General features: G+C 49.9%; 2 protein-coding genes across 7 annotated transcripts in view; both read left to right on the top strand.

The window, feature by feature from the left end:
- The first annotated feature begins 1299 nt into the window (after nucleotides 1-1299).
- TRAF1 (TNF receptor associated factor 1) lies at nucleotides 1300-15205 on the top strand. The gene is made up of 11 exons (XM_065853949.2): nucleotides 1300-1428; nucleotides 2808-3016; nucleotides 4675-4759; nucleotides 6229-6327; nucleotides 7537-7698; nucleotides 9751-9822; nucleotides 9948-10013; nucleotides 10553-10990; nucleotides 11497-11674; nucleotides 12253-12401; nucleotides 13539-15205. The coding sequence occupies exons 2-11, from the start codon at nucleotides 2808-2810 to the stop codon at nucleotides 13755-13757; spliced, it is 1677 nt and encodes a 558-aa protein (XP_065710021.1). The 5' UTR covers nucleotides 1300-1428; the 3' UTR covers nucleotides 13758-15205.
- Nucleotides 15206-18516: 3311 nt separating this feature from the next.
- Nucleotides 18517-22319, top strand: part of PHF19 (PHD finger protein 19) — an 8031-nt gene continuing 4228 nt past the window's right edge. Inside the window, exons 1-9 of one of the 6 annotated variants that reach the window (XM_065854071.2) lie at nucleotides 18517-18647; nucleotides 19903-20103; nucleotides 20340-20421; nucleotides 20598-20693; nucleotides 20790-20890; nucleotides 21005-21153; nucleotides 21486-21581; nucleotides 21746-21814; nucleotides 22292-22319. The exon at nucleotides 22292-22319 is cut by the window's right edge and continues 93 nt beyond it. In XM_065854071.2, coding sequence (XP_065710143.1) covers nucleotides 19912-20103; nucleotides 20340-20421; nucleotides 20598-20693; nucleotides 20790-20890; nucleotides 21005-21153; nucleotides 21486-21581; nucleotides 21746-21814; nucleotides 22292-22319 — 813 coding nt within the window. In that variant the 5' untranslated portion in view covers nucleotides 18517-18647; nucleotides 19903-19911. Of the gene's footprint in view, nucleotides 18648-18874; nucleotides 20104-20339; nucleotides 20422-20597; nucleotides 20704-20789; nucleotides 20891-21004; nucleotides 21154-21485; nucleotides 21582-21745; nucleotides 21815-22291 lie in introns of those variants that run through there. The other 5 variants (XM_071817314.1, XM_065854072.2, XM_071817313.1 and 2 more) reach the window with 5 other exon arrangements.

Raw genomic sequence — 22319 nt, 5'->3', positions numbered from 1 at the left:
GAGATTGAATTGTGGCAGAGCTGTCGAGTTCGCTGAGGAGAACGATGTATTGAATTTCATTATTCTTCATACTTTTTGTTTTAATCTTGATGATGAACTGATGAAACCTCACCGCTAATGTGTTGTGCTCCTATTTCACAGGTCACTTAAGTCAGAAAATAGTGATAACATGGAAGGTAAAGAACTACTTAAAATCAGAGCTACAAACAGGCAAGAATTTGGACTTGGAGCTCAAGTTCCTAGAGGTACAGCAGCCCCTGGAGACTGGATCTCCTTTTATTAACAAGTTTTCCTTCCTGTGTTTTACCAATTTTTCAGAGTTTCCTAGAACACGTGCACAATTCCAGATAATTTATACTAACTGAAAAGTATGTTTTCATAGAATGAGACATGTCTGTCTCAAGCATCTCTCTGCACTGAGATTCTCAGCCCTGGAAATACTGTTTGCACTTGTTAAGGAAGTTTCTTTTCCCTGGGTTCCCCTTACACGCTATGCCTACAGTCCTTAAAACACTTATAATCTGAGCCTAAATTCCATTTGTAAATGCATTAAGAAATCTGTTTCATTAAAAGTCTTAAGCCTTTGGATTATTTTAAAAATATAATATTCAAATATATTCCTTTATGAGCTTTTTACCTTGGATGTAAAGAAATGATCAGTCACCTTAAATAGTGCCAGAGAGCCCTGCGATGGTGAGCGTTGGTGGAATAGCTCTACAGCAAAAAGCTTCACATGTTAATCTCTCTCTGAGCCACATCCTGTTTTTGGTTAACTGATCTCATAGGGGGGAAATTCAGCAGAGGAAATCTCTCTGCTTTGGAAAGTACCAAAAACTTAGCTGTAGTTTTCTTTATGTAATTCAGCACCTTTTAAGACAGAGGTGTAATAACTCTTGAGAAGTGTCAAAGTAAAAGCGGAGGAGCCAACTGGTGACCCAGAAAGGAGGCACAGAGATGCCCCTTCATCCCAGAACAGACCCCGAGCCCTTGCTCTAACACCGGGCTTTCTGAGATTATTCATTTACACCTCTTTATATTTTAAGAGTTTAAAAAGCCACATCCAGAAATATGTTTAAATCTTTCTCAGAAACTAACTCGCATCCTGGCAGGAACCGCCTGTGCCAGGTTAACTCACCGTGAGTTTTCACAGCCCTAATCACAAAGCAATGAAAGGAGAAGTTCCAGGCTGTCCCTCACCCGCCCGGCCCGGGGCTCCCGGCCCCTGAGCGGCGCCTCGGGCTCCCGCTCCTCCCGGCCTGAGCGAGGCAGCAGTCGCCGAAATTCAGCCGAACCGCCCGGCTGCGCTTCCTCTGCCGCCGGTAACGCCGGCGCGGCCGCTCCGCTCCGCGCCCCGGGGCCGGGCCCGCCCCGCCGCTCTCCCCGCCGCCCTCCCCGCGGGGCTGCGCCGCCTCCGGGTGGAGCGCTCAGGTAAGGGGAGCGAGAGGGAGCGGGAGCGGGCCCCGCGGCCTGGGCGCATCCCAGCCCTGCGGGGGAACCCCGGGAGCACGGACCGGGGCCCCGCAGCGCGGTGTCCGGGGCGGGGGCACCGCCCGGCCCCGAGCTGTCCGGGAACACCGGCCCCGGGGATGGGGACGCAGGGCCCGCTGGAGCCGCTCCCCGCCCCGGGTTTGCCGGGGGTTATGGGTATGAAAGCCCCGGGGGGTGGGCTGGCAGCCCTCCCGGAGCCGCCGGGCTGTGCCGGCACAGCGGGCGGGTTCCAGCCGGGGAGCGTCTGCCCCGGCCGCCCCGGTACCGACCCGCGGTGCCCCTGGGGCAGGTTCGGTAACTCGCGGGTGCGCGTTTAGTGCTGCCAGGTTTGATTTGTGGTTCTCGGCAGGTTGGGAACCCCCTGGATTTGGTGATTAAGTCCCCATCAAATGCCTGGAGAAGCCAAGTGGGTTGTCTAAGCCAGGCAACAGCAAATAGGTGTTTTAAACCCGGGGATACCCTGTTACCGAGTGGCAACCACGCTGTCTGTGCCTGGCCTCGCTTAATGTTTCTAGAGACTTGTTAGTGTTCCTTTTGACTGTGTGTCAGTACCGTTAGGGGGAAAAAACAGATTTAAAAGGCACTGTTATGATCAAACTGCACCAGGTGCCTGCGTGAAAACCTTTCTTGAACTTTCTGAGTGACTGTGGAGACACCAGAATCAGTTGCGGTTGTATTTCCAAAAATATTCAACTGCGCAGCTCTTCTTACCCCAAACCAATACTGAAGGCACGTGGCACCTTGGCACGCGTGGCTCGAGGTCTGCCTGCTTGGAGCACAAGCACTAAGCTTTTTGTGGACTTGAGATTTCCATTTCACAGCTACTTCTATGACTTCAGGAAAGACACTGTAAACACATCGGTTGCTACATCTATAAAGTGTAATCATGAATTTTGGCTGCTGGGAACTGAAGGTAGTTGGGGATTTACTCTACAGGAAATAATTCTGCGTGATGTGGACTGATGGGATTGTAGCTCTAAGGCGATGACAATACTTACTTCATCTTTCTACAAGCTAAAAAACTCTGGAAAGAAAACCCCAAGGCTTCATTTTAATATATTGTCCATTTTCATGTTGTGTTTGAGGGAAATTTTGAATCTGTACGGTAATTTCCTGCTGGTACCTAGTCAAACCCCACTGTGACATTTAGTCACACATGTCAGCTACAGGCTCAACTGAACAGATCACTCAATCACTGCACAGGTTTGGAGCTGCTTCTGGACTTCGATGCCTGATATACTTTCTCCCATCAGGGGGACCGTGTGTCTGCTTGTTTGAGCACCTTGTTTTTCCTTATTTCTGACAGTAGTTTATTTCAGATGGCTGAGAAAACAACCAGAGGCCCACAGGATGTCCCCAGCTCTTCTCCTGATGAAAACGAATTTCCTTTTGGATATCCCAGTAATATTTGTGAGGATGCGCCTGACCAGAAGTACCTGTGCAGCAACTGCAACAACGTGCTGAAGAAAGCCCTGCAGACGCTCTGTGGGCACCGGTACTGCTCAGCGTGTCTCTCCTGGATCGTACGGTAGGTCCTGGCTGCAGAGGGTCCCACCGCGGGGCACCGTCTGTGGCTGCACCTGCTGCTCTGCTGGGTGGTGGGTCAGTGGGTACCTGGCCCATGGGTGTTTTACTGCCTGGAAGTATTTACCCGCGATGCATTGCAGGCTGCTCTCTACCTCCTTGTTTCCAGTGTGGAAGTCTGCGGGCTGGGGAAGGGTTAAGGTTACTGGGCTAGACAGATGTCTGCTTTTCTACCTGTAAATGTGAGATAATGACTCTGATTTAACCTTGTAGAACTAGCACAAGGCTGACTTAATGCTTCCATGAGACTTTACAGTCCTTTGATAAATGATGTTATAGGATTTTAATAGATATCATCTTAGGCTTTTGTTTTTAGGAACTCAGCTGGGTTGTTCCACGTTAAGGTGCTGCAGCCATTAGTGACAAACATGATACTCATTGTCCTGGAGAACCCAAAACCCAGGGGCTGGGTGGGGATTCGCTTTGGTTGGTTAGCTGCCTCTATCCTGCTTTTTCTTTCCACAATTCCGCCTCGACCCAGAACCTTTGGAAAAGTCTGTGTCAGCCCCACAGGCGAGAGGTGACACTGCAGAACAGTTCCAGGAACACCAGCCGACTTGAGCTTTGATGTGTTGGGAAGGAGCAGCTGTCAAGATTCAGCCCTGGGCTGCAGCGGTGGCTGCGTGGGTTTAAAGGCTGTTACTGCGCTTCCCGTGGATGTTCTTAATAAAACAGTTGTGCGCACCAGGCCTTGCAGTCCCAGCTCTGATCAGTGTGGGGCACCTGAAAAGCTGAGGCAATGCCCCGGCCACGTGTGGTCTGAAGATTAATGTATAATAATGTTAAATGCTTTGAAAATCATGTATTTGACCAACTTGCATAAATCCACTACGGTAAATCTATAGCAAAGGCCCTTAATGAAACAGCATAAATAATTAATTCAGGAAACTGTCAGCAGAACACAACCAGAATTGTTTTATCTTCCCGCTCAAGTCTTATAGCACAAACGGAAAACTGGCTCAAACAAGCTAATTAGTACAGTGTGAAATCAGTTATGCTCTGGTCGGATGGATGCTTTTCTGATGAGTGTCTTGCTCTGTGTTAGTTCATTATTTGCCTGGATGCTGAACAGCACTGGGGATGAAATACATCCCTAGGAAAGTGTTATTTTTCACTTTTCCTATATAAAACTCTATGCTAAATATTTTGAGAGTGGATCAAACCCCTTTTTAGATGCAGTAGGGTATTAACTCTCTAGAACTCAATTCTGCACCGTTCCACTGTGTCTTTTTAATCTGAAGTCTGTATTTGGATCTTGGGAAAATGGGAATTCTCTATGTTTTAAAATACTTTCAAATTACCTTTCCTACGTGGTGTTCCTGCACAATTCATGGTAAAATAAGTTTCCATCTTTATTATTTTTTATGATCCAGGCTACTCTTATTTGGCCGAAATACAGATAAGATTTAGGGGCCTAGTCCTAGTCTTGAGGAATAGAACAGCAGGATTTTTTTACATCAGTGTGTTCAAGAATTGTCCCTTTAATGAACAAGGACTATGGTTTCTGAGTGGAAATTCCAATTTCAGGGGTTTTATTACAAAGACCTCCTAAATTACAGCATACCGGCTGATTGTCATTTCATTCTTCTTTCCTTTTGCCAGAAACAATACAAATGCAATTTGCCAGAAATGTAAAGAGGAAGATAGCAGCACACTGAGTGAGGGAAGCCTACTGGCAGAAGAACGGGTAAGTTGTAGTTTACAGTTCATCCATTTATCATTCACTGCTCTTTGGAGCATCCCAAAGACAAAAACCTGGAGTGTTGGCTGCTGAGTTGCCTAGAAAGTGCTTTGACAGAAGTGTATCTGGAGGAAATGGTGGAAAACATAGAGCTGAACATAATAACTGATAAAAACTATGCACTAATAAACGTTTCATCTGTAATTTAACAGTGCAGATCTCTTTTGCTGGTGTGTGATTTTCCAGGCAGATCACTGCACTGATCTGTATCCTGAATGCAAACTGGGCCGTAGGGCTCAGTCCCAGCTCGGCTCCTTCCCTCCTTTCTGGTTACACACCAAGAGATGCACATTCTCTCTAAATCTGATGGGAAATGGAAACCCAATAGGCAACTGGCAATAAGGCAAAGTTTCGGAAGCAGCTGCAACAAAATAATGAATCTGCAGTTAATACTGAACTTGGTGACATCTCAGAAAAACTCTCAATTCTGCACTAAATTTCCCAGTCATGGAATTTCCTGCAACACGTAACCACAAATGGGTCCAGATAACCCTCGTGAATTCCGTGTGCAATGTCAGCTGTCGGAGGGCTTTGGGATGGCCCTGCTGTGGGATCTCAGTGCATCTGCTGGGACTTTCTGCCCAATCCGTGGGAGATCGTTGTGAACAGGGCCCCGCTCTGCACAGATCAGCTTACAACAAACATCCAGGGTTTGTAAACAACACAAACAATGAAGATCGTTTAGCGGGTTGATTCTTTATATCTATTCCCAATAATCTCTTTGCTGTGGTTTTGCTTAATGTTTATTTTCTACGCCGTTTATGTGCACCTATTTTGATTGTGCAAAAAGCAACAAAGTGTGCAGCATTGCATAATTTACATCATAATTGCACAATTCTTCATGGTTAACATAACAAAAAAAACTACCTAGTACAAAAAACCCCACTCGCATATGGTTTGCATTTCTTTAGTGCACAGTGCCACGCTAAATGGAAACAGCCACGGCCTCAGAAATGTACTCACACTGCAGAGCAGGCTCACGTCCTCTCAGCACCACGTTTAGGAGGTGTTAATGGCCCCAGTAATGAAATGCATTAATTAAGAGTGGCACATGGCAGCACCCTATAGTTCGGGTCCTGTCAGCACATTCGTCGCATGTGATGTATTTCAGGCTTCTGCGAAAAGAAACTTAAAATAATAACTGTAGTTGGCCAGGCATATTTTCAGTAAATTTATATCACATCAAATAGTTTATTTTTGAACCATATGAGAAAGATTATTTCTCTACTACACCAAGATTAACTCGTTGGCTTAGAGAGTCTTATGGCAATACAGTTGGGGTTTGTTGGGTTTTTTTAAATAAGGGATTTAGCAAGATCTGAAATTTTGACACAGTCACCTTATCCCTATGTCAAAACCACATGCTGCGGTACTTTCTGACCAGTGGGTTTTTCCTTATTGTGTTCACTTCCCAGGCTTTTGGTGATGCTGCCATTAACAAAGAGATTTCTGAGCTCAAGGTCCGCTGTGTGACGCTGGGATGCAGCTGGTCCGGGATCATGAAAAATTTCGAAGTACGTTTAAAGGCAGTTTATTTAAATTAACCGAGAGAATATCTAAACACATACCGTTAACTTTAGTAGGACTTTGACCAAATCCAAACCATCCCGAATGCTTATGAAATTAAAGTTGCACAAATTCGCATCAACTATGACTCTTTTTTTCCAGTGAGTTTACATATTTATTGAAATGCAAGGATGCTACAAGCAGCTTTTGACAGACCAGAATACGTCAGTCTCCAGGACATTGTTATGGGCAACATCCTTAGTATGTGTTCATAAGAGAAATGATTTCCTCCTGCATAATTACTCCTATTGATTGAATGTGTCCATCATTCTTTTCAGACTGATGGGAAACGCCCCAAGTAAAGTTTTTAAATGGGCAAGATTTGTGACTCTTCCATGCCAATTACAATAATGGAAAGCCGCAGATCATTCTGATACTAAAGCAGCTTTATTTTGGTGTCTTTCTGCATTTATAACAGGGAGTCTGCTGCGTACCTTGTCTGCTGTGCATCTGATAAGCATCTGAGCTGCTGCCGCCTTGTCTTCGCTAATTTTGCACGAATTTTCTATTTGAGTGAATTCCTCTTTAAGCAAAAACCTCCCCAGTTTGCGCAGCTTCGCAGCGGTGGGAACTGCAGCCCCTCGCAGCAGGAACACCTGGCAAAACTGATTTGAGAGTTGGGCGTGTGATTGCGATTGGCATTTCAGAGCCCGCTCTGCGGGGACCGCGTCTCCTCCAAAACTAAACCCCTGTGACACGGGGCCGCCAGGACCCGCCGTGAAAGAGGGACAAGTTGTTATTGAAATAGCGTGTTTCTAAGAAAATGAAAGCAGGCCTGTTGGATGCGGTTGTGAAAGAAGTAACGCTGACGTTTTGCCTTGTTGAGGGTTAGGGATCCTCGGAGACAAGGAAAAAAGCTGGGACGAGGATCATGTTGTTTTCAAACAAAAGCAGAAGAGAAAGACAGTCCAAGGGAGACCTCATGTTTGAATTTGTCAAAAGGTGTTTGTTGTTTTTTGGAGATTTTTTAAGTTAAGAATTAACAAAAAAGCCCCAGGAAAGTTGGTGAATTTTTCACCAGTAATCTCGGTAACGCTGTGGAGTGGGGCTTTACCCAGGCTGAGAAGAAATGCAAAGCAAAGATCCGGGCTGGCAGAATGCAGACTGTTCATAACTATCTGCAGTTTACATTTTGGTTTGTGACTTTTGACTTCCAGGAGCATCAGAGCTTGTGTGAATACGCTTTAATCCCTTGTCACACTGGCTGTGGGCACATGGTGATGAGAAAGAAGCTTGCAGATCATTTGGAAAATGGATGTGTTAATAACGTGACGATGTGTCAGAAGTGTAAGCGGAGCTTGTCCAGTAGTGAGTACCAAGTAAGACCATTTCTCTGTTTCAAATGAGGGCTTTGTTTTAATGGCGCGAATAATCCATCACAACATTTGTGATAGGTTGCACCTGGAGAATATTTAATTGTCCTGAGTTTGCTGATTTTTCCATGCATGTGTTGGAGCTGTATTTGATGGTACAACAGAAATAAATACCCGTGTGCTCAGCCAGGGCCTATGTTTCAGCTTCTGCCTCAGAGCCTGTGAGTATCTCAAAAACGTAGCCTGAAGTAGGAGTGAACAGCTTTGCATGTTGTAACTGTCACAGATTTACGCCTTTCCAAATACTGAGCTGTGAGATTTACTCAGCATGGGGGTAACAGTCCCTCTGGGGTAAGAATAAAGCCCTCTTACTATAAACCTGCTTTTAGGGAAGCTTTTGCATCTGCTCTTCATGTCTGAGCAACCCTCACAGAGAGAGGATATCTGCACCCAGACGCATTTTACCAGCGCTACATCCAGTGGATGTTTCCGATCCTGAATACCAGAAGGTGGCAACGCTTAATCCCTTTTAACCTTGATGCAGGCTGGGGGCAAAACCTGAGCCGCGTTGTTCCCCAGCACCTGCTCTTGCAGATCCACCTCGCCTGGCTCGTTTCCCTGCAAGGAAGAACTCTTCTCCTCCCACTCATTCCAGTTACCTATCAGCTAATGAATTTTTTGCTTAGGAAACCATAGCAACCAAGCAGGGGATTGGCCTTAAGATGTTGATTTCGTGCCTGCCTTAGTATTTGTAAAATTGGAATTTTGCTGGTTACACGATCTGCTTGGTTAAATTTACAGTTAGGTGGCATATGAGTTGTGATTATTTGTGTGGATGCCATGTATCCACAATCCTCTGGGAGCAAACGGTGCGTTTTGGGCACCGCTCTCACTCTCTCCATCTTACCTGATCAGTTATTGGTCTTGTGATTGTTGTATTTCTATATTTTAAAGAAACCTCTCACCCTCGAGAAATCAGCAAGCTGAGGGGGTCAAATAGCAGAAAGGAGGAAAAGGAAGGCATGCTTTGTGCAATAGCCAAGATGTAGAGTGTTAGAAAGTGAGAAAAACCTGTGGCCGTGTTTCTGAGGATGGAAAGAGAAACCTCAGGACTCTGCAGGTGAGACCTGAAGGTTCCTACAATGGCTTTATCCACAAACTTCTATAGGAAACGTACTGGCATGCAAAGGCGTTTATAGAGACTAAAACCAGCCCCCTGAACAGTATGAGTTGAAAGCCGACAGTTGCTGTGTTAAATACACATATTAAAGTTGTGTGAAGCAGTGGCAGGATTACTTTACCCTCTCGGAGCCAGAAATGGCAGGAAGTCTCGTGTTAGCAGTAAATGCATTTTGCATTAGCACATCATGATGGGAAATATGGATTCGAGCCTTCAAAATGTTAATAAGCAGGATGCAAGAAGGGTCTGCATGTTGAGCAAACTATATGAAGTCAGTGCAAAAAGAGTTTATATTTGGGTTTCCTGTGTATTTTCTTTCTGTTCTGTAACCCACCTGCGTTTTAATGTGTGTGTACACACAAGTGTGTGTCTGTGTGCACTTCACTATGGCTTCAACTGGGTGAGACTGGTCCATGGCCAATCTAGGATCAGATTTCCCAGGGTGACCTTGCAAAGCGTCTGTCAGTAGTTTCCAAAAGCTCTGGGCCTCATGAGTGAAAGATCACGCTTTGTGCTTTCACTTAACAGGTCTGTATTTTACATATATATGATTTTATATATAATTATATCTGGAGACCTGTCCCTGACCACACCAGGCTGAGAAGCGCGATGAGCTTAGAGGCTCAGCTGAGGCACGTCTGAGCCTGCAGGTCGTTGTACAGGGGACAGCAGCGCCGTGTTCATCCGGTGTGCTTTAGTCCCCAATGTCTGAATGTTATTTCCTCTAAAAAGAAACCAGAGAACTCTGCAGCTCGTTGCATTTCTGTAAAATGGGAACAGCGTTCCCCAAAACAGGCTTTGTTTCAAAGACTCCTGAATAAATATGCTCAGTTATTTTAATAAGGTACTGAATTATTTTCTTCTTGTTTTAATGACAGGAACATTCATGTGAAGGCAATTTATGTAAAGAACAAAACCATGTGCAAACAGAGATGTCACCAAAGGAAAAGGTAGGGAACAGATGAGTGGATGCACTACAGCTTTTGTGTGCGTGGTGCTCTCACTGTGGCGGCCACTTGGCTTTTGGCACCTTCAGTTGGTATTTGATTATTTTCTCTCCTTTTATTTTAAACAGAACCACTCTACACCCTTAACGAACAAGGATGGATGTCGTTTCTCTGAAGTCGGCTGCTCGTTCAGGGTGAGTGGCCTGGCTGCCTTCAGGAAGGGCTCACACAGCTCCGCTCGGTGCTTTGGGCGAGCCCGCTGTCGTGTTCCTGATTTAAACACTTCTGTAAGAAAAGAGGGAAATTCTACCCACTTCGAACAGCCCAGCAGCGACGTTGGGACTGCCCTGGTCACACAGCGGGTGCAGTTCAGCCTGTGATACTCTATCCTGCACTGTGCATTCACTTCAGATAAAAATAGATGTTTATTACCATTCTGCTGGTTCATCAGATACGCTGTTCTACGCTGTTTCGGATATCCCCTTCAAGGCAATGCCTCTTCAAACACTATCAGGTCTTCTATGCATTTTAGTTGGCAGAAGCCTTACCTTTTGTGCATGGTGTGTGTATTAAATACCGGCTTATTTGAGAATCTTGCTGGGACTGCCTGGCATCCTGTTTAATCAAAAAATTGTAGAAAATGGTTTTGTTTTCTGTAGAATGTTGCTTGACTTGCCCCCAGGCCAGTTATGGGAGTTGTACGGAGGGGACTGACAGTGTCATCTTCTTATAGGGAAGCAAAGAGAAGATGAAAGACCATGAAAAAACTGCAGTTGGGCCCCACATGCTGCTTCTGCTGCAGCACATCAAGCAGCTGCAGACAAGCTTGTGCTCTGCTGCCAAAGCTGCGAACGGCTTCGTCCCACAGCCCGGGCTGAACGTGAACGGTGCAGGAAAAAGCATCTCTGACCTGCAGATCCCAGCGGGGCTGGAACTCGGCGGGGATCTGGAGGAAGACTGTTTCCCTGCGCCTTCTGTTTCTGAGGATGAATCTGTTCTCCAACAGCTCGTGAAGGAGAAAGTGATTTCTGAGCTAGAAAACAAGCTGCACGTGTTTGAGAATATCGTGGCCGTGCTCAATAAAGAGGTGGAGACCTCTAATTTGGAAATCACAGCCTTTCGGAGACAGAGTGAGCTCGATCAAAATATAATACGAGGCCTAGAGCTGAAGGTAAATAGTTATGATGGCATTGCCTCTGTGCTTGTTCTACAGGTAGCAAATATTTACACATATCAGAGAGAGGTGGTGTAGAGATCAGGACAGGGATGGACACAGGAGTTTGAACTGTGAAGTGTTAAGTTCTGCACGCATCTGCAGGATCCTTTTGTTATTTCGTATGAATTTTCAAATGGAGATCTCTAATATTTGGTATCTAAATCCCTCTTTAGGTATTTAGATTTTCCTGAGGGTTGTGAATGTTCAGAATTTGCCATGGCCAGACTGTGAGCAAGCAAGACAGTTGTTTAATTGATGGATCCTCTTAAATCAGCATTATGCCTGGAGGACCAAACAACCATCTATCGAATTATTTGTCTTATGAGTTGATACATAACTGTCACTTTAAAAGAAATCAAAGGAGACTCCCCAGAACATGAGGTTTCTGGGACAATTCTGCTGATGCTCAGCACAACAGCCTGGAGAGGGGGGGTGGCTGAGAACTGGTTTGTTTCCTGTAGATCGCAGAGCTGCACCGGTGCCTGACGCAGAAGGACACAGGCCTGAGCAACCTCCACAAGAGCCTCCTGTTCTCCGAGCAAGCTTCCTATGATGGGGTCTTTCTGTGGAAAATAACAGACGTTGGCAGGAAGTTACAAGACTCTGTGACTGGAAGAGCAGTCAGTTTGTATTCACCAGGTAAAACATGGGATGTATACGCGTGTTAGCAAACCCCAGTCCTTTAGAAAACCCTCATATTTCTCTAGAATGATGCTTGTTTCTGCTCATGTGGGCAGGAGGTCCTTTAGGAGAGCTCCTTGAGCTACGATGCTGTTTATAGGGTGACCTCATGCTCTCCTGCCTGTAATTCAGGGCAGCTGTGATGCGCTCCTCTGCGGAGTTGTCTTCTTTTCTGGGCTTTCATTTGCACTTTGCCCTCCGCTGCAGCTCCTTGCACTGGTATCTGCTGGATCCGTCTCGTCTAACCCACAGCCTGGTGCCTGAGGCATCATCTGCAGCACTTACCTCCCATGGGAGAAGTAATTTGATTAGGTAGAATATGCTTATGTGGCTAATAACAGTTAATTTTCACCGAGGCACGAGGCGCTAGAGGATCACAAGCGCTGGATTTTCATTGCTTCTAATCCCCAGGGTGTACTGAGTTGTCTGTTCTCATCTCTGTGATAGCAAAACATGCCATACACTGTCTTTTCATGCCCACTCATTATGATGTGCTTTTAAAGGAAGCTTTACTAATGAGGAGTTCCAATTTTCAGCTTTTTACACAGCGAAGTACGGCTACAAGGTCTGTCTGCGCGTGTATCTGAACGGGGACGGGACCGGCAAAGGGACCCACGTGTCCCTGTTCTTTGTTGTCATGAAAGGAGACTACGATGCTCTGCTGCCCTGGCCCTTCAGACACAAGGTAGGAAGGACAACGCCTTTGTACCCGATCCAGCATCAACCCGCGACTTCTGCTGAACACAAGGGGACGTTTTCTCTTGAGTTTAGTGCAAGTTGGAGCATTTTCCCATTTTCCTCTCTATTAGCCGTATTCAGCCTTAGGTAATCATTTGCCTCTGAACGGAGTGATGCACACACAGGGAAAGCTGCTCCTACCGGGGTTCCATACGTGGCCTTGCGGGATTTTCAAGCACCGGAATGCTGGTGTTTGACGTTTCCCAACCTGCGTCCACCTGGGCTAAAGCCAGAGACGCTTCTTCCTGGCTCTTGCTATATGCAGATAATATCAGTTGATGAGGGAATTAAGACTTCGTTATAAAGCACAGGCGTTAGAAATGCGAGGTTCCACTTCTACTTAAAACACGCCATAGATGTCTTATGGGATCCTGATCTCAATCTTCACATTTTAAAAGTGCAATCGGACAATGGCAACAGTGGTTAGAGAAGCAGTGAGAATGTGCACAAGGTGCTCTGCTCTAGCACTTGCTTTTTTGGTAATAATTCTGAGAGCCTCTCATATAAACAGCCTCACTAGCATTTAGCAGCCAAAAGAAAATAGAAATCAAAGTTCTCAATCCTCACTGTATTAAAAAATTATGACATACAGTTTGTGTTTCAAGCGAAAGAACAGTGAGTTTATAAAAGGGGTAATGAGGTGGGGAGATTCTATACTAATATTTAGGTTGTGTGTTGTACATATTTGCGTACAGGCAGCCGCGCTGTTTGTTTTGATTCCAAACCACAATAACAAAATTAATGCGATGACTGTAACCAAACTTGGGGTTTGTATAAGTTGTCGAGAGAGAGGAAAGAAGTCTTCACACTGTGCAGTTCTCTACTAAGCAATAATTCCTTACTTTGCTTTATTTAATTTGATTTCCTTGGTGGCAAAGTTTTAAATACTTCATCTGGGAACGGTTACAATCTCCCTCGTTCACATTAACTGACCTTGCACGGTGCAAAACACCACTTATATTTTGTATTTAATGACCGATAGAGCATGCAGCTGCTTTTGCAGCACGTTTGCACTTCTGTCTCTGATATTTTCTGGTTTGTTTCTCAGTTCAATAACTCCTCATTCTCACATTCTGTTTTTCAGGTTACATTCATGTTGCTTGACCAGAATAACAGGGAACATATTATTGATGCGTTTCGCCCAGACTTGACTTCTGCTTCATTCCAGAGACCCGTGAACGACATGAACGTTGCGAGCGGCTGCCCCCTCTTCCTCCCTCTGGCCAAACTGCAGTCGCCTAAATATGCCTATGTGAAAGAAGACACGCTTTTCCTTAAATGCATTATAGAAACAAACCAGTAAATCCCGCAATGTGGGTGTCTGGAAATCACCTACTGAATTTCATTAGTTTACAAGAAAAACCAACCCATCAGTTTGAGACCTTGTATTCGTTTTCGTGCGCACACAAAACCCAGAGCCTGAGCCTGAGCTCCCGAATTGATCTCATCAGCTGAAGACCCTGCTGGAGTTTGTGCTGCTGAGCATCCCCAGGTCTGCCCGGAGCCCCCGAGCGGCTGTTGCCAGTGAGATTTGGGATTATTTCATCAACACCCGCCTGGTTTGGCTGGGGGTGACACAGGAACAGGGGCAGATTCATCTCCCGAGACACCCATTGGGTGTCTCTGTCCGTGCTTATTGATGACCCTGACATCTGTGAGTTGTGGGTCACATTTGCAGCTTGAATTCCTTATACCAGATGATTTATTTCTTGCTATTTATTGTAGACCTGTATTTATGCGCTCTGTAAAGAGTTGTTCTGTTGCGTCAGCAGTCGGTGACCAGATTACACTGTGCCTTGGGAAATGACCTCTTGTACTTGCAAAGTTTGGCTTTTCTGACCCCTCAGGAGCTTTGTTGTCAAGTGTTCCGTCACTTCTTGAACCTTCTAGGCAAGTGACTTATTGGAAAGTATTGATTTTTTTCCTCGCTTGATTCTTTTGATGTGCTCTGATGTTTAAGTCTTGTCGCTAGAACAGAAGTAGCTACTAGACATGTTTTGTTTTGTGTTTTATTTGTTTGGTTTGTGTTTTTTTAATAGAGGTAAGGAACTAATTCTTATTCTTTTTTATAAGCAAATCAAGCTTGGCAATGTCTGGATGCGCGCAAAGTCCAAATGCTACAGCTTGTCCCCAAAAAGCAGCGAGCAAAAAGCACAGCGTTAGCGGCTGTGTCAGAACCGGTGGCGCTGAGCTGGGTTTTGGTGCCGCAGTTTCTGCCCAGCTCCCATGCCCGGGACCACGAGAGCCAGCTGTGCATTTACTGCTGAAAGGCCTTTCTGCACTCACTTCATTCATTTTTCCTTTGCACTATTTCCCGATGGGAAACACGAGGAACAGACGATATCGCGCCCGCTGCCTGAGGAGCGGAAGGAGAAGCTGTTTGTCCACCTCAAATCTCCCATTTCTATCCTGACAGCACCCTTTAAAATAATCAGTTGTGATGAAGTATCAAATTTCAAAACAGAAATCACCCCATAAACAAATATCCATCAAAGCTTGTTTGGGAAGGAACTCAATATTCTTGCTCTCTCTGTTTTTTATTCTCTTCCATGTTTAAAATGTTCTTTCAGGGACAGAAAGCTATTTTTGCAGTAGTGTGCCAGAGCCTGTAACCACACTGGAGTAATATGCCTAAAATATTCTGCTTTTCACGGCTGTGTAATGCTGACAAGTGCTATATTTATTACAATCATTCATATTTTCTTATGATGTTATTTATTTCCTAAATACAGCTCGCTAACTTAAAAACAAGGTTTGTGCGTCATTTTCACTGTAAAATAGGGAATTGAGCAACTTGGCGACACAATGATAGCGACTTGTTATAGAAACACCGAGCAGAGCGCCAAAACTCACTTATTTCTACAAGGGCAGCACCAAGGGGGTTCCCCCACGCGGGTTCCAGCTGACCCCGCTCTCACTTCTTGTGCAAAATCCTTTTCCACGCAGAGCTGTTATTTCTTAAATAGAATCAGGAGGATTTTCCTTGTGGGGGGGAGACAGAGAAGGTGATGGAAAATGAGTAAAACCCTGCGTGGGTGAGCGCTGGGGAAAGAGAGAAAGCGTGTGGGAGAGAAGATGTGAATGTGTGCGAGAGAATATCGATGTGTATGTGTCTGCATCGAGGGAAGCAAAAATGCAACGTGTGCGGGTCGGGAGACACATCCAGCAGAGGGAAGGACCTGACGCCTCCGGGCTTTTCTTAGTTCTTATTTTGTTTTTTGGGGGGGTGTATCCTCTGAGCTGTGCTCAGGGGCTGCAGACGTGTACAAAACATCCTTGGGTCTAAATTATGTGAGGGCTCCATTTAATACCAACCTTGCACGGCTGCAAGAGCACTTACAAGCTCTTCGTATGCAACTGCATAGAAGCACGCAAAGAAAGTTTCTAAAAAGTGGATTAATATTAAATCATAAAAAGACAATGCCTAAACGCTCTTTGTTTCAGCTGAACGTCAGATTTGAGGACTCTGGTTCTAATTCCAACCATACCTTGGTTGGAACATGCCCTTCGGTAGCTCCCTTTTCTCCTTCCAAACATGGGGCTCCGGGAACAGGCTCTGGATCCTCATCTCCCAGACCTCCAGACACAAAACCCTCTCGGTAAGGAAACAGCTGATGCTCACCGGGAAAGAAACCGAAATGGGAACCAGATCAGGAGTGCTCTGTAACAGCAGATCACTTATCTGTGGAAACGAGCAGCTGAAGTGACTTTTTTCTTTGGTTTGGACCAAATCCAATGATGCAGGAAAATCAAAGAGTTTTAGTGAGCTAAGTCAGGACTGGTTGCTCCGTGTTTAATGTCAAGGTTGGCAAAGAGTCATGGTGCTTCTGGAGCTACGATGGTCTGAAATAATCAAGGACAAGGTTTGTAGGGAAAGAACATATTTTCTGAACCAACTAATAAAGCTGAGAAAAACTCAGGTGAAGTTTTAGGCTTATAAACCCTTCTTTGGGACAGAAAAAGAACTCATAACCTCACACACAGTTGCTTTAGGCTTAACTCGGTTGTGTTGGTCATTCAGATAGTCTCAGATTAAAGGTTGTTGAGACCCACTGAGGAGAGGGAAGCGTTAGCTGGGAGATCAATAGTGATGTCAACAGCCCCAAGCTACTTTGGTTGCAGCGACTTCTATTGGCGTGGATGCATCACGTTTTACCAGCTCAATCTCCAAATAGAAATGGCACTTGGGAGTTGCTCTGAGCAGCGCAGGAGCTGTGCCGGGTCTGTGCCGCGGCCCCGCGCCGAGCAGCACCGCGCCGAGCAGCACCGCGCCGAGCAGCACCGCGCCGAGCAGCACCGCCAGCGCCGGCCCTTCCTGCACATCCCATCTCAGGCCTGCAGCTCACAGCCGGCTTCATGTTTGGGTTTCCATTCAGTATTCCTTGGCTTCGGTTTCCAAGACTACAAGCCAACATACAACCCCTCCTCCCGCTCTTGTTTTCAAAGAAAGAAAAACACTCTGAAAAGGAGCTGCCCGATTCCTGGGCAGTTTTCAAAGCGGAAAGAAAGGCAGCGCCGGGAGCTGCGCACGCCGCGGGCTCCGCTCCGGCCAGGGCGCCCCGCGGGCTGAGCCGTCGTGCGTTTTGTTTGGGACTTTTGTTCCAGGCCAACGTCACTGTGCTGGGTGCTGGGTTTGGGGTGCCCTCGGTGTGCAGGAGGGTTTTCGGTAAGGTTATCCCCGTTTGCGAGAACTTGATCCAGTGCTCGATTTACGTGTCACATCATCTGCATTCCTGTGGCAAACGACAAGACGCTGCAAACACAAACCGCGGTGGTTGGGGAGGAGGGTTCAAAACCGTCCCCATTTGCTGCCGCACCGGCAGAATGCGGGGCCAGGCTGGGATGGGAGCGCGGCTGCACAAGGACAGCGGACGATTCGCGTTTGGTCAGAGCCAGCACCACCGAGTGCGGCAGAGTGAGCGGCGCTGCCTGTCCAGGGGAGAGTTATGGTGCAAGAGTTATTTTAATCCGGCGGTGACTCACGGCTCGCACATCGTGACTCACCACGGAGCTCGGTCGTTTGACTGTTTCGAAGATGCATCGGCTTCCCTGGGAAGGCTGGGGACGGTGTTGCACACCGGGGGAACGAGCTGCCAATTTTTTCAGCTGCTTAAACCTCTGCAAACACAGGTCCGGGCTTGGGCAGTCAGGCTTAGGCACAGCATGGCAGGGCCTGGCACAGCACAGCGTTTTATGGAAGAGTTTGATTAGAAAACAATTCTTTCTAAGATGACAGAATTACACAAGGGTGTTTAAAAGTGCCCTGGTGCCCAGGGGAGCTGCACACTTGCAGTGCAAGGTTTTTGCAGGTGTGCCACGAACACCGGCACGAAGGAAACTGCACCGAGCTCATCGATTATGGGCAACACAATTCATATCGACTCTGCTTGCGCTTGGCCCAGACCCTGCACCAGGGATCAGATTCTCTGCTGCCTGAGCAGGCCTGAAAACATCTCTTTTTTGGCAGCGCTTTCCAACAAACAGCAAATCCTTAAGATTTCTTCTTGGCAGAGACTGAAGCATTTTTGCAGTGATTGATTTGCTCTGTTGGGATTCAGGGAAAGGCTGCCCCCGTTTCTAGGAATCCTGACGAGCACAGGTTGTTCCCTCGCGCGGGACAAGGCTGTGCAAACAGGACACCCCTGTCTGCGCCCCATCCTGGGGGACACGGGGATGCCCCTACCTGGCTGCAGCCACCAGCCAGGGGGAAGGGCAGGCTGTGTGTGGCACAAGGTGACAGTGACAGGCAGTGGGTGCAGGGGTGGCCCGGGGTGTCCCCGGGACCCCAGGTGCAGGGGTGCAGACAGAATGCCGGCGGGTGGGTGGGGGTGATGCTGCGTGTGGGGGCTCGGGGTGTGATGGAAGCTGCGTGGGGCAGCGGCAGGTACCCCACGCCCCCGCGTGTGCTCTGCCCTGGCAGCGGGGGTGCTGCGCGCCCACCCGGGGGCACCATGTGCCGCGCACCGGGGGCCGGGCCGATGCGCCCCGAGCCGTGGGAGGCGGCGGAGGCGGCCCCGCGCTAATTGCATAAGCGGGACGTCAATGCCCGCGGGAGGCGCGGGGGGAAGCGCGGGAAGATGGCGCCCCGCGCCCTGCCCCCGCCGCACGCCGCTCCCCGCCGCGGCCCCCGGGCGGGCGGGCGCTGACCCGGCCCGGCGGCGCTCGGCGGCGGAGGGCGGCGCGGCGCCCAGCGGTAAGGGCAGCGCCGCGGGAGCCCGGGCCCGGCAGCGCGGGGGCGGCGGGGGCGCAGCCCGGCGGGAAGCGCCCGGGGCGGCGGGGCCGGGGCCGGGCGGGCGGGTCGGACGGCGCCGCTGCTGCGCCTTTGAATGAACCAATGGCGGCGGGGCCGGGGCCGCCGCTCCCGGGGCTGCCCGCGGCGCTCCCGCCCGGCAGGTGCCGCCGGACCCGCCGCCCGCCCGCTCCCGCCGGGGGGTGGCAGCGGGGTGGGGGGGCTGCTCGGTGACCCCCGCTTGCCGCTGGGTCCCGCTGCCCGGCACGGGAGCGGCGTGCGAGCTCCCACCCGGGGCGACTCTGCCCCCTTCCCGGGACCGGGTGGGCGCGCAGCCGCCTCCGCTTCCATCACCGCGCCCGGGGCGCAGCTCCGCGCTGCGGGTGACATGTCGCAGCCTGCGGCCGCGGCTCCTGCCCGCCCCGGGCCCGGAGGAGCTCGCTGGGGATTTTTTAAGGTTGCACCCGGTTTACCGTAAGTTTAATTGTTCCTGCCCATGCAGAGTGTTCTCGGGAAACGGTTATTAACAGCACGGGCCGGGCAGAGCGAGTTCGTGTTGCTTGCAGCACCGTGAGGTCACGCATGTTGGCGTGACGGGTGCGCAAGGGGGGGAAAGTAACTTTTAAATTGTTTTACTGATGTCTGTGAAGGATCGCAGCCCAGGCTGGGGATGGTTTCTTTTGCCTCTGTGCTTCAGACCTTACGGTTCTGAAACACAGCTGCTGGGTTTCGCTCTCAGCACGTGGAGCGGCCACTTCCCTGCTTGTGCGGTGGTCCTGTCAGTTTGGGAGCCTGCAAAACTGTTAGAAAATCACTTTACATTTAAAGTTGTTATGCCCCATGTGCTGCTTCCCGAGGCTCAGCCTGTGCAGGCCTGTGGCATGGCCCTGTGCCCCACGTGGGGTGCGGTGACGTGGCCCTGTGCCCCACGGCGCAGTGGCTCCATGCTGTGGGAGCCGAGGCAGTCGGGGGGTTAATTCACTCTCAACAGCATTGCTGCTTTGCAGGTTGCAGCTGCTCCCTTTGATTTCGCATAAACGACCTGTGGACAAAGCCAGCTCATCCATCCTTGTTTTGTGGGTCCTGAGCACCCACTGGTAGGACTGAACCAGCTTCAGGCTCCATCCTGGACAAAACCCCCTGGGACACTGTGCTCAGCCGATGTGCGCCTTGTGTCTTAGCGCGAGGGCAGGGTGACGAGTCCATGTGTCCCCTCCAGGCTCTGCTGATGGAGACCGCCAAGCTCAACCCCATCATCCGGGATGTCTACGCAGCCGCTGGCCGTGTCCAGAAAGCACCGGCTGCCGCCTCAGCGCGGAGAGGCAGCAGCTGCCGGGAGCTCATGGTCAAGCTGACGGAGGGGCAGTACGTGCTGTGCCGCTGGACCGATGGGCTCTATTACCTCGGAAAGATCAAAAGGGTAACATGGGCACCCAAAGTGTAGCTAGCGCCTTTCCCTGGGCTGGCTCGCAGCTTAGAGACATGCTTGTGCGGGCTGCAATGTGTCTTAGGTCAGCGGGATGTTTTGGGTTGGTGTCCTGCCCCTGGTATCACACCCCAAGGGTGACTTCCTGCAGGGCCAGTCACCAGGGAAATGGGGAATTGGTGGGACTGGGGATCTGACACCTGGCGGTTCTTCCCACTCTCTTCCCACAGGTCAGCGGCTCCAAGCAGAGCTGCCTTGTCACATTTGAGGACAACTCTAAGTACTGGGTCCTCTGGAAGGACATCCAGCATGGTGAGTGCTGCCAAATCCTCCCCTCTCCACACCGTGCCAGGAGGTCCTTCGCAGCACCACGGAGATGTGGCTGTGCCTCGCGCATCTCTGACTTTAAAGTTGGACCACATGATCCCTGAGATCCCTTCCAACTTACTATTCTATGGTTCCATGACTCTGCCATACCTGTCCCACAGCCGGTGTCCCCGGGGAGGAGCCCAAGTGCAACATTTGCCTGGGAAAGACATCGAGCCCCATGAATGAAATCCTCATCTGTGGGAAGTGCGGGCTGGGTGAGTGCGGGTGCGTCACCCCGGGGTCTGTCACATCCCACCGCGGGGGCGAGGGCCCGGCCAGCCCGGCAGTGCTGACGCTGAGCCCTCCCGCAGGTTATCACCAGCAGTGCCACATCCCGGTGGCGAGCGGCACTGAGAGCCCGCTGGGGACACCGTGGTTCTGCCGCCGCTGCATCTTTGCCCTGGCCGTGCGGGTGAGTGGGGCTGCCCGGGGTCTCTGGCTCTGTGTGCCACCCATCCCCAGCACAGGGGTGCAGGATGCGTCCCCCGGCCGGCTGCGCTGAGCCCCGTCCCGCTCGCTCCCGCAGAAGGGGGGTGCCCTGAAGAAGGGAGCCATTGCCAAGACGCTGCAAGCCGTCAAGATGGTGCTGTCCTACAACCCCGACCTGCTGGAGTGGGACTCCCCGCACCGCACCAACCAGCAGCAGTGCTACTGCTACTGCGGGGGCCCCGGCGAGTAAGCTCCTGCTTGTCGGGAGGGTTGTTGTGCTTAGTTTTGTGGGGCAAAGTATTTGCAAAGGCAGGTGGGATCAAGGTGGGGAGTTTTTCCCCCAGGAGAGATGTCCCCAGCTTGCAGGGCACTGCCCTGGGGCCGGTGGCTTTGCTGCCTGTACTGCTGCTGCCATCTGGGCCTCTGCTCGCTGCCGGAGGCACCCACATCTGTGGCTGTGGAAAATACAAGTTACAGCCTTGACTTTCCCTGGCTGGGTGGTCTGTGCCTGGGAGGGGGCCGTGGCGGCGGCTGCCACACGCTGCCCTCGCTGTCACCTGCCTCCTCTCCCTCCCCAGGTGGTACCTGAAGATGCTGCAGTGCTACCGCTGCCAGCAGTGGTTCCATGAAGCCTGCACCCAGTGCCTCAGCGACCCCATGATGTTCGGAGACCGGTACGTCCCTTCCGGACCTCGCTGGGCTGGTGCTGGATGTTCTCCCAGCTGTGCTGTCCCTGTTGGCACCTGGAGCACTGTCCTCACCCCAACCCATCCCCAGCCCCTGCAGGGCTGTAGGGATGATCCTCAACCCCAGCGCTCTCCCTCCCACTGTTTTCCAGGTTCTATGTGTTTTTCTGCTCCGTGTGCAACCAGGGACCTGAGTACATCAAGCGTCTGCCCTTGAGATGGTAAGAAACGGCCGTGGCTCCTTTGAGAAGTGCCGGGGTGGCCGCAGGACACTGGGCTGGCCGGTGTCCAGTGCTGTTGAGCCCTTGGCCCGGGCCCAGCCCCAGAGCTGGGTTTTGGTGATGTGAGTTCATGGAGCATCTTCCATTCATCCCAGTCCCGAGCTGGGGCCTTTGCTCCTGAGCTTGAGGGTCTCAGCATTTGGGGTTCCCTGCGGCTGCGGGCAGCGTGCCACCCCTCCCGAAAGCCCAGGGGATGCCGTCATGGCCATGGTGACATCCTCTGCAATGTGTGTCTGGGCCAGAGTTGCTCCCCCAATGAGGTGTGGGAATGGTCCCAGATTCCAGGAAGGAGGTTTTGGGGTGGTCATGCTGGGGACTGTGCTGGAGCGGTGCTGATGAAGCGGAGCATCACGGTGGGAACCATCCTGCTGGGGAGGGGATGGGCTGCTGACCCTCTCAGCCCCTTTGCTCCTGCAGGGTGGATGTCGTCCATCTCGCTCTCTAC

Source organism: Patagioenas fasciata, chromosome 20 (assembly GCF_037038585.1).
Source record: "Patagioenas fasciata isolate bPatFas1 chromosome 20, bPatFas1.hap1, whole genome shotgun sequence".
In the NCBI taxonomy this organism is placed as follows: domain Eukaryota; kingdom Metazoa; phylum Chordata; class Aves; order Columbiformes; family Columbidae; genus Patagioenas; species Patagioenas fasciata.
Note: the sequence above shows the minus strand (reverse complement) of the source record. Positions and strands in the feature narration are given on the sequence as shown.

What these genes read in the sequence shown, in the direction of transcription:
- TRAF1 (XM_065853949.2), top strand. Translation starts at nt 2,808, where the DNA reads ATGGCTGAGAAAACAACCAGAGGCCCACAGGATGTCCCCAGCTCTTCT. An exon ending in GGATCATGAAAAATTTCGAA is followed by an intron (nt 6,328 to 7,536) that starts GTACGTTTAAAG and finishes TTTGACTTCCAG; the next exon opens with GAGCATCAGAGCTTGTGTGA. An exon ending in TACGAGGCCTAGAGCTGAAG is followed by an intron (nt 10,991 to 11,496) that starts GTAAATAGTTAT and finishes TGTTTCCTGTAG; the next exon opens with ATCGCAGAGCTGCACCGGTG.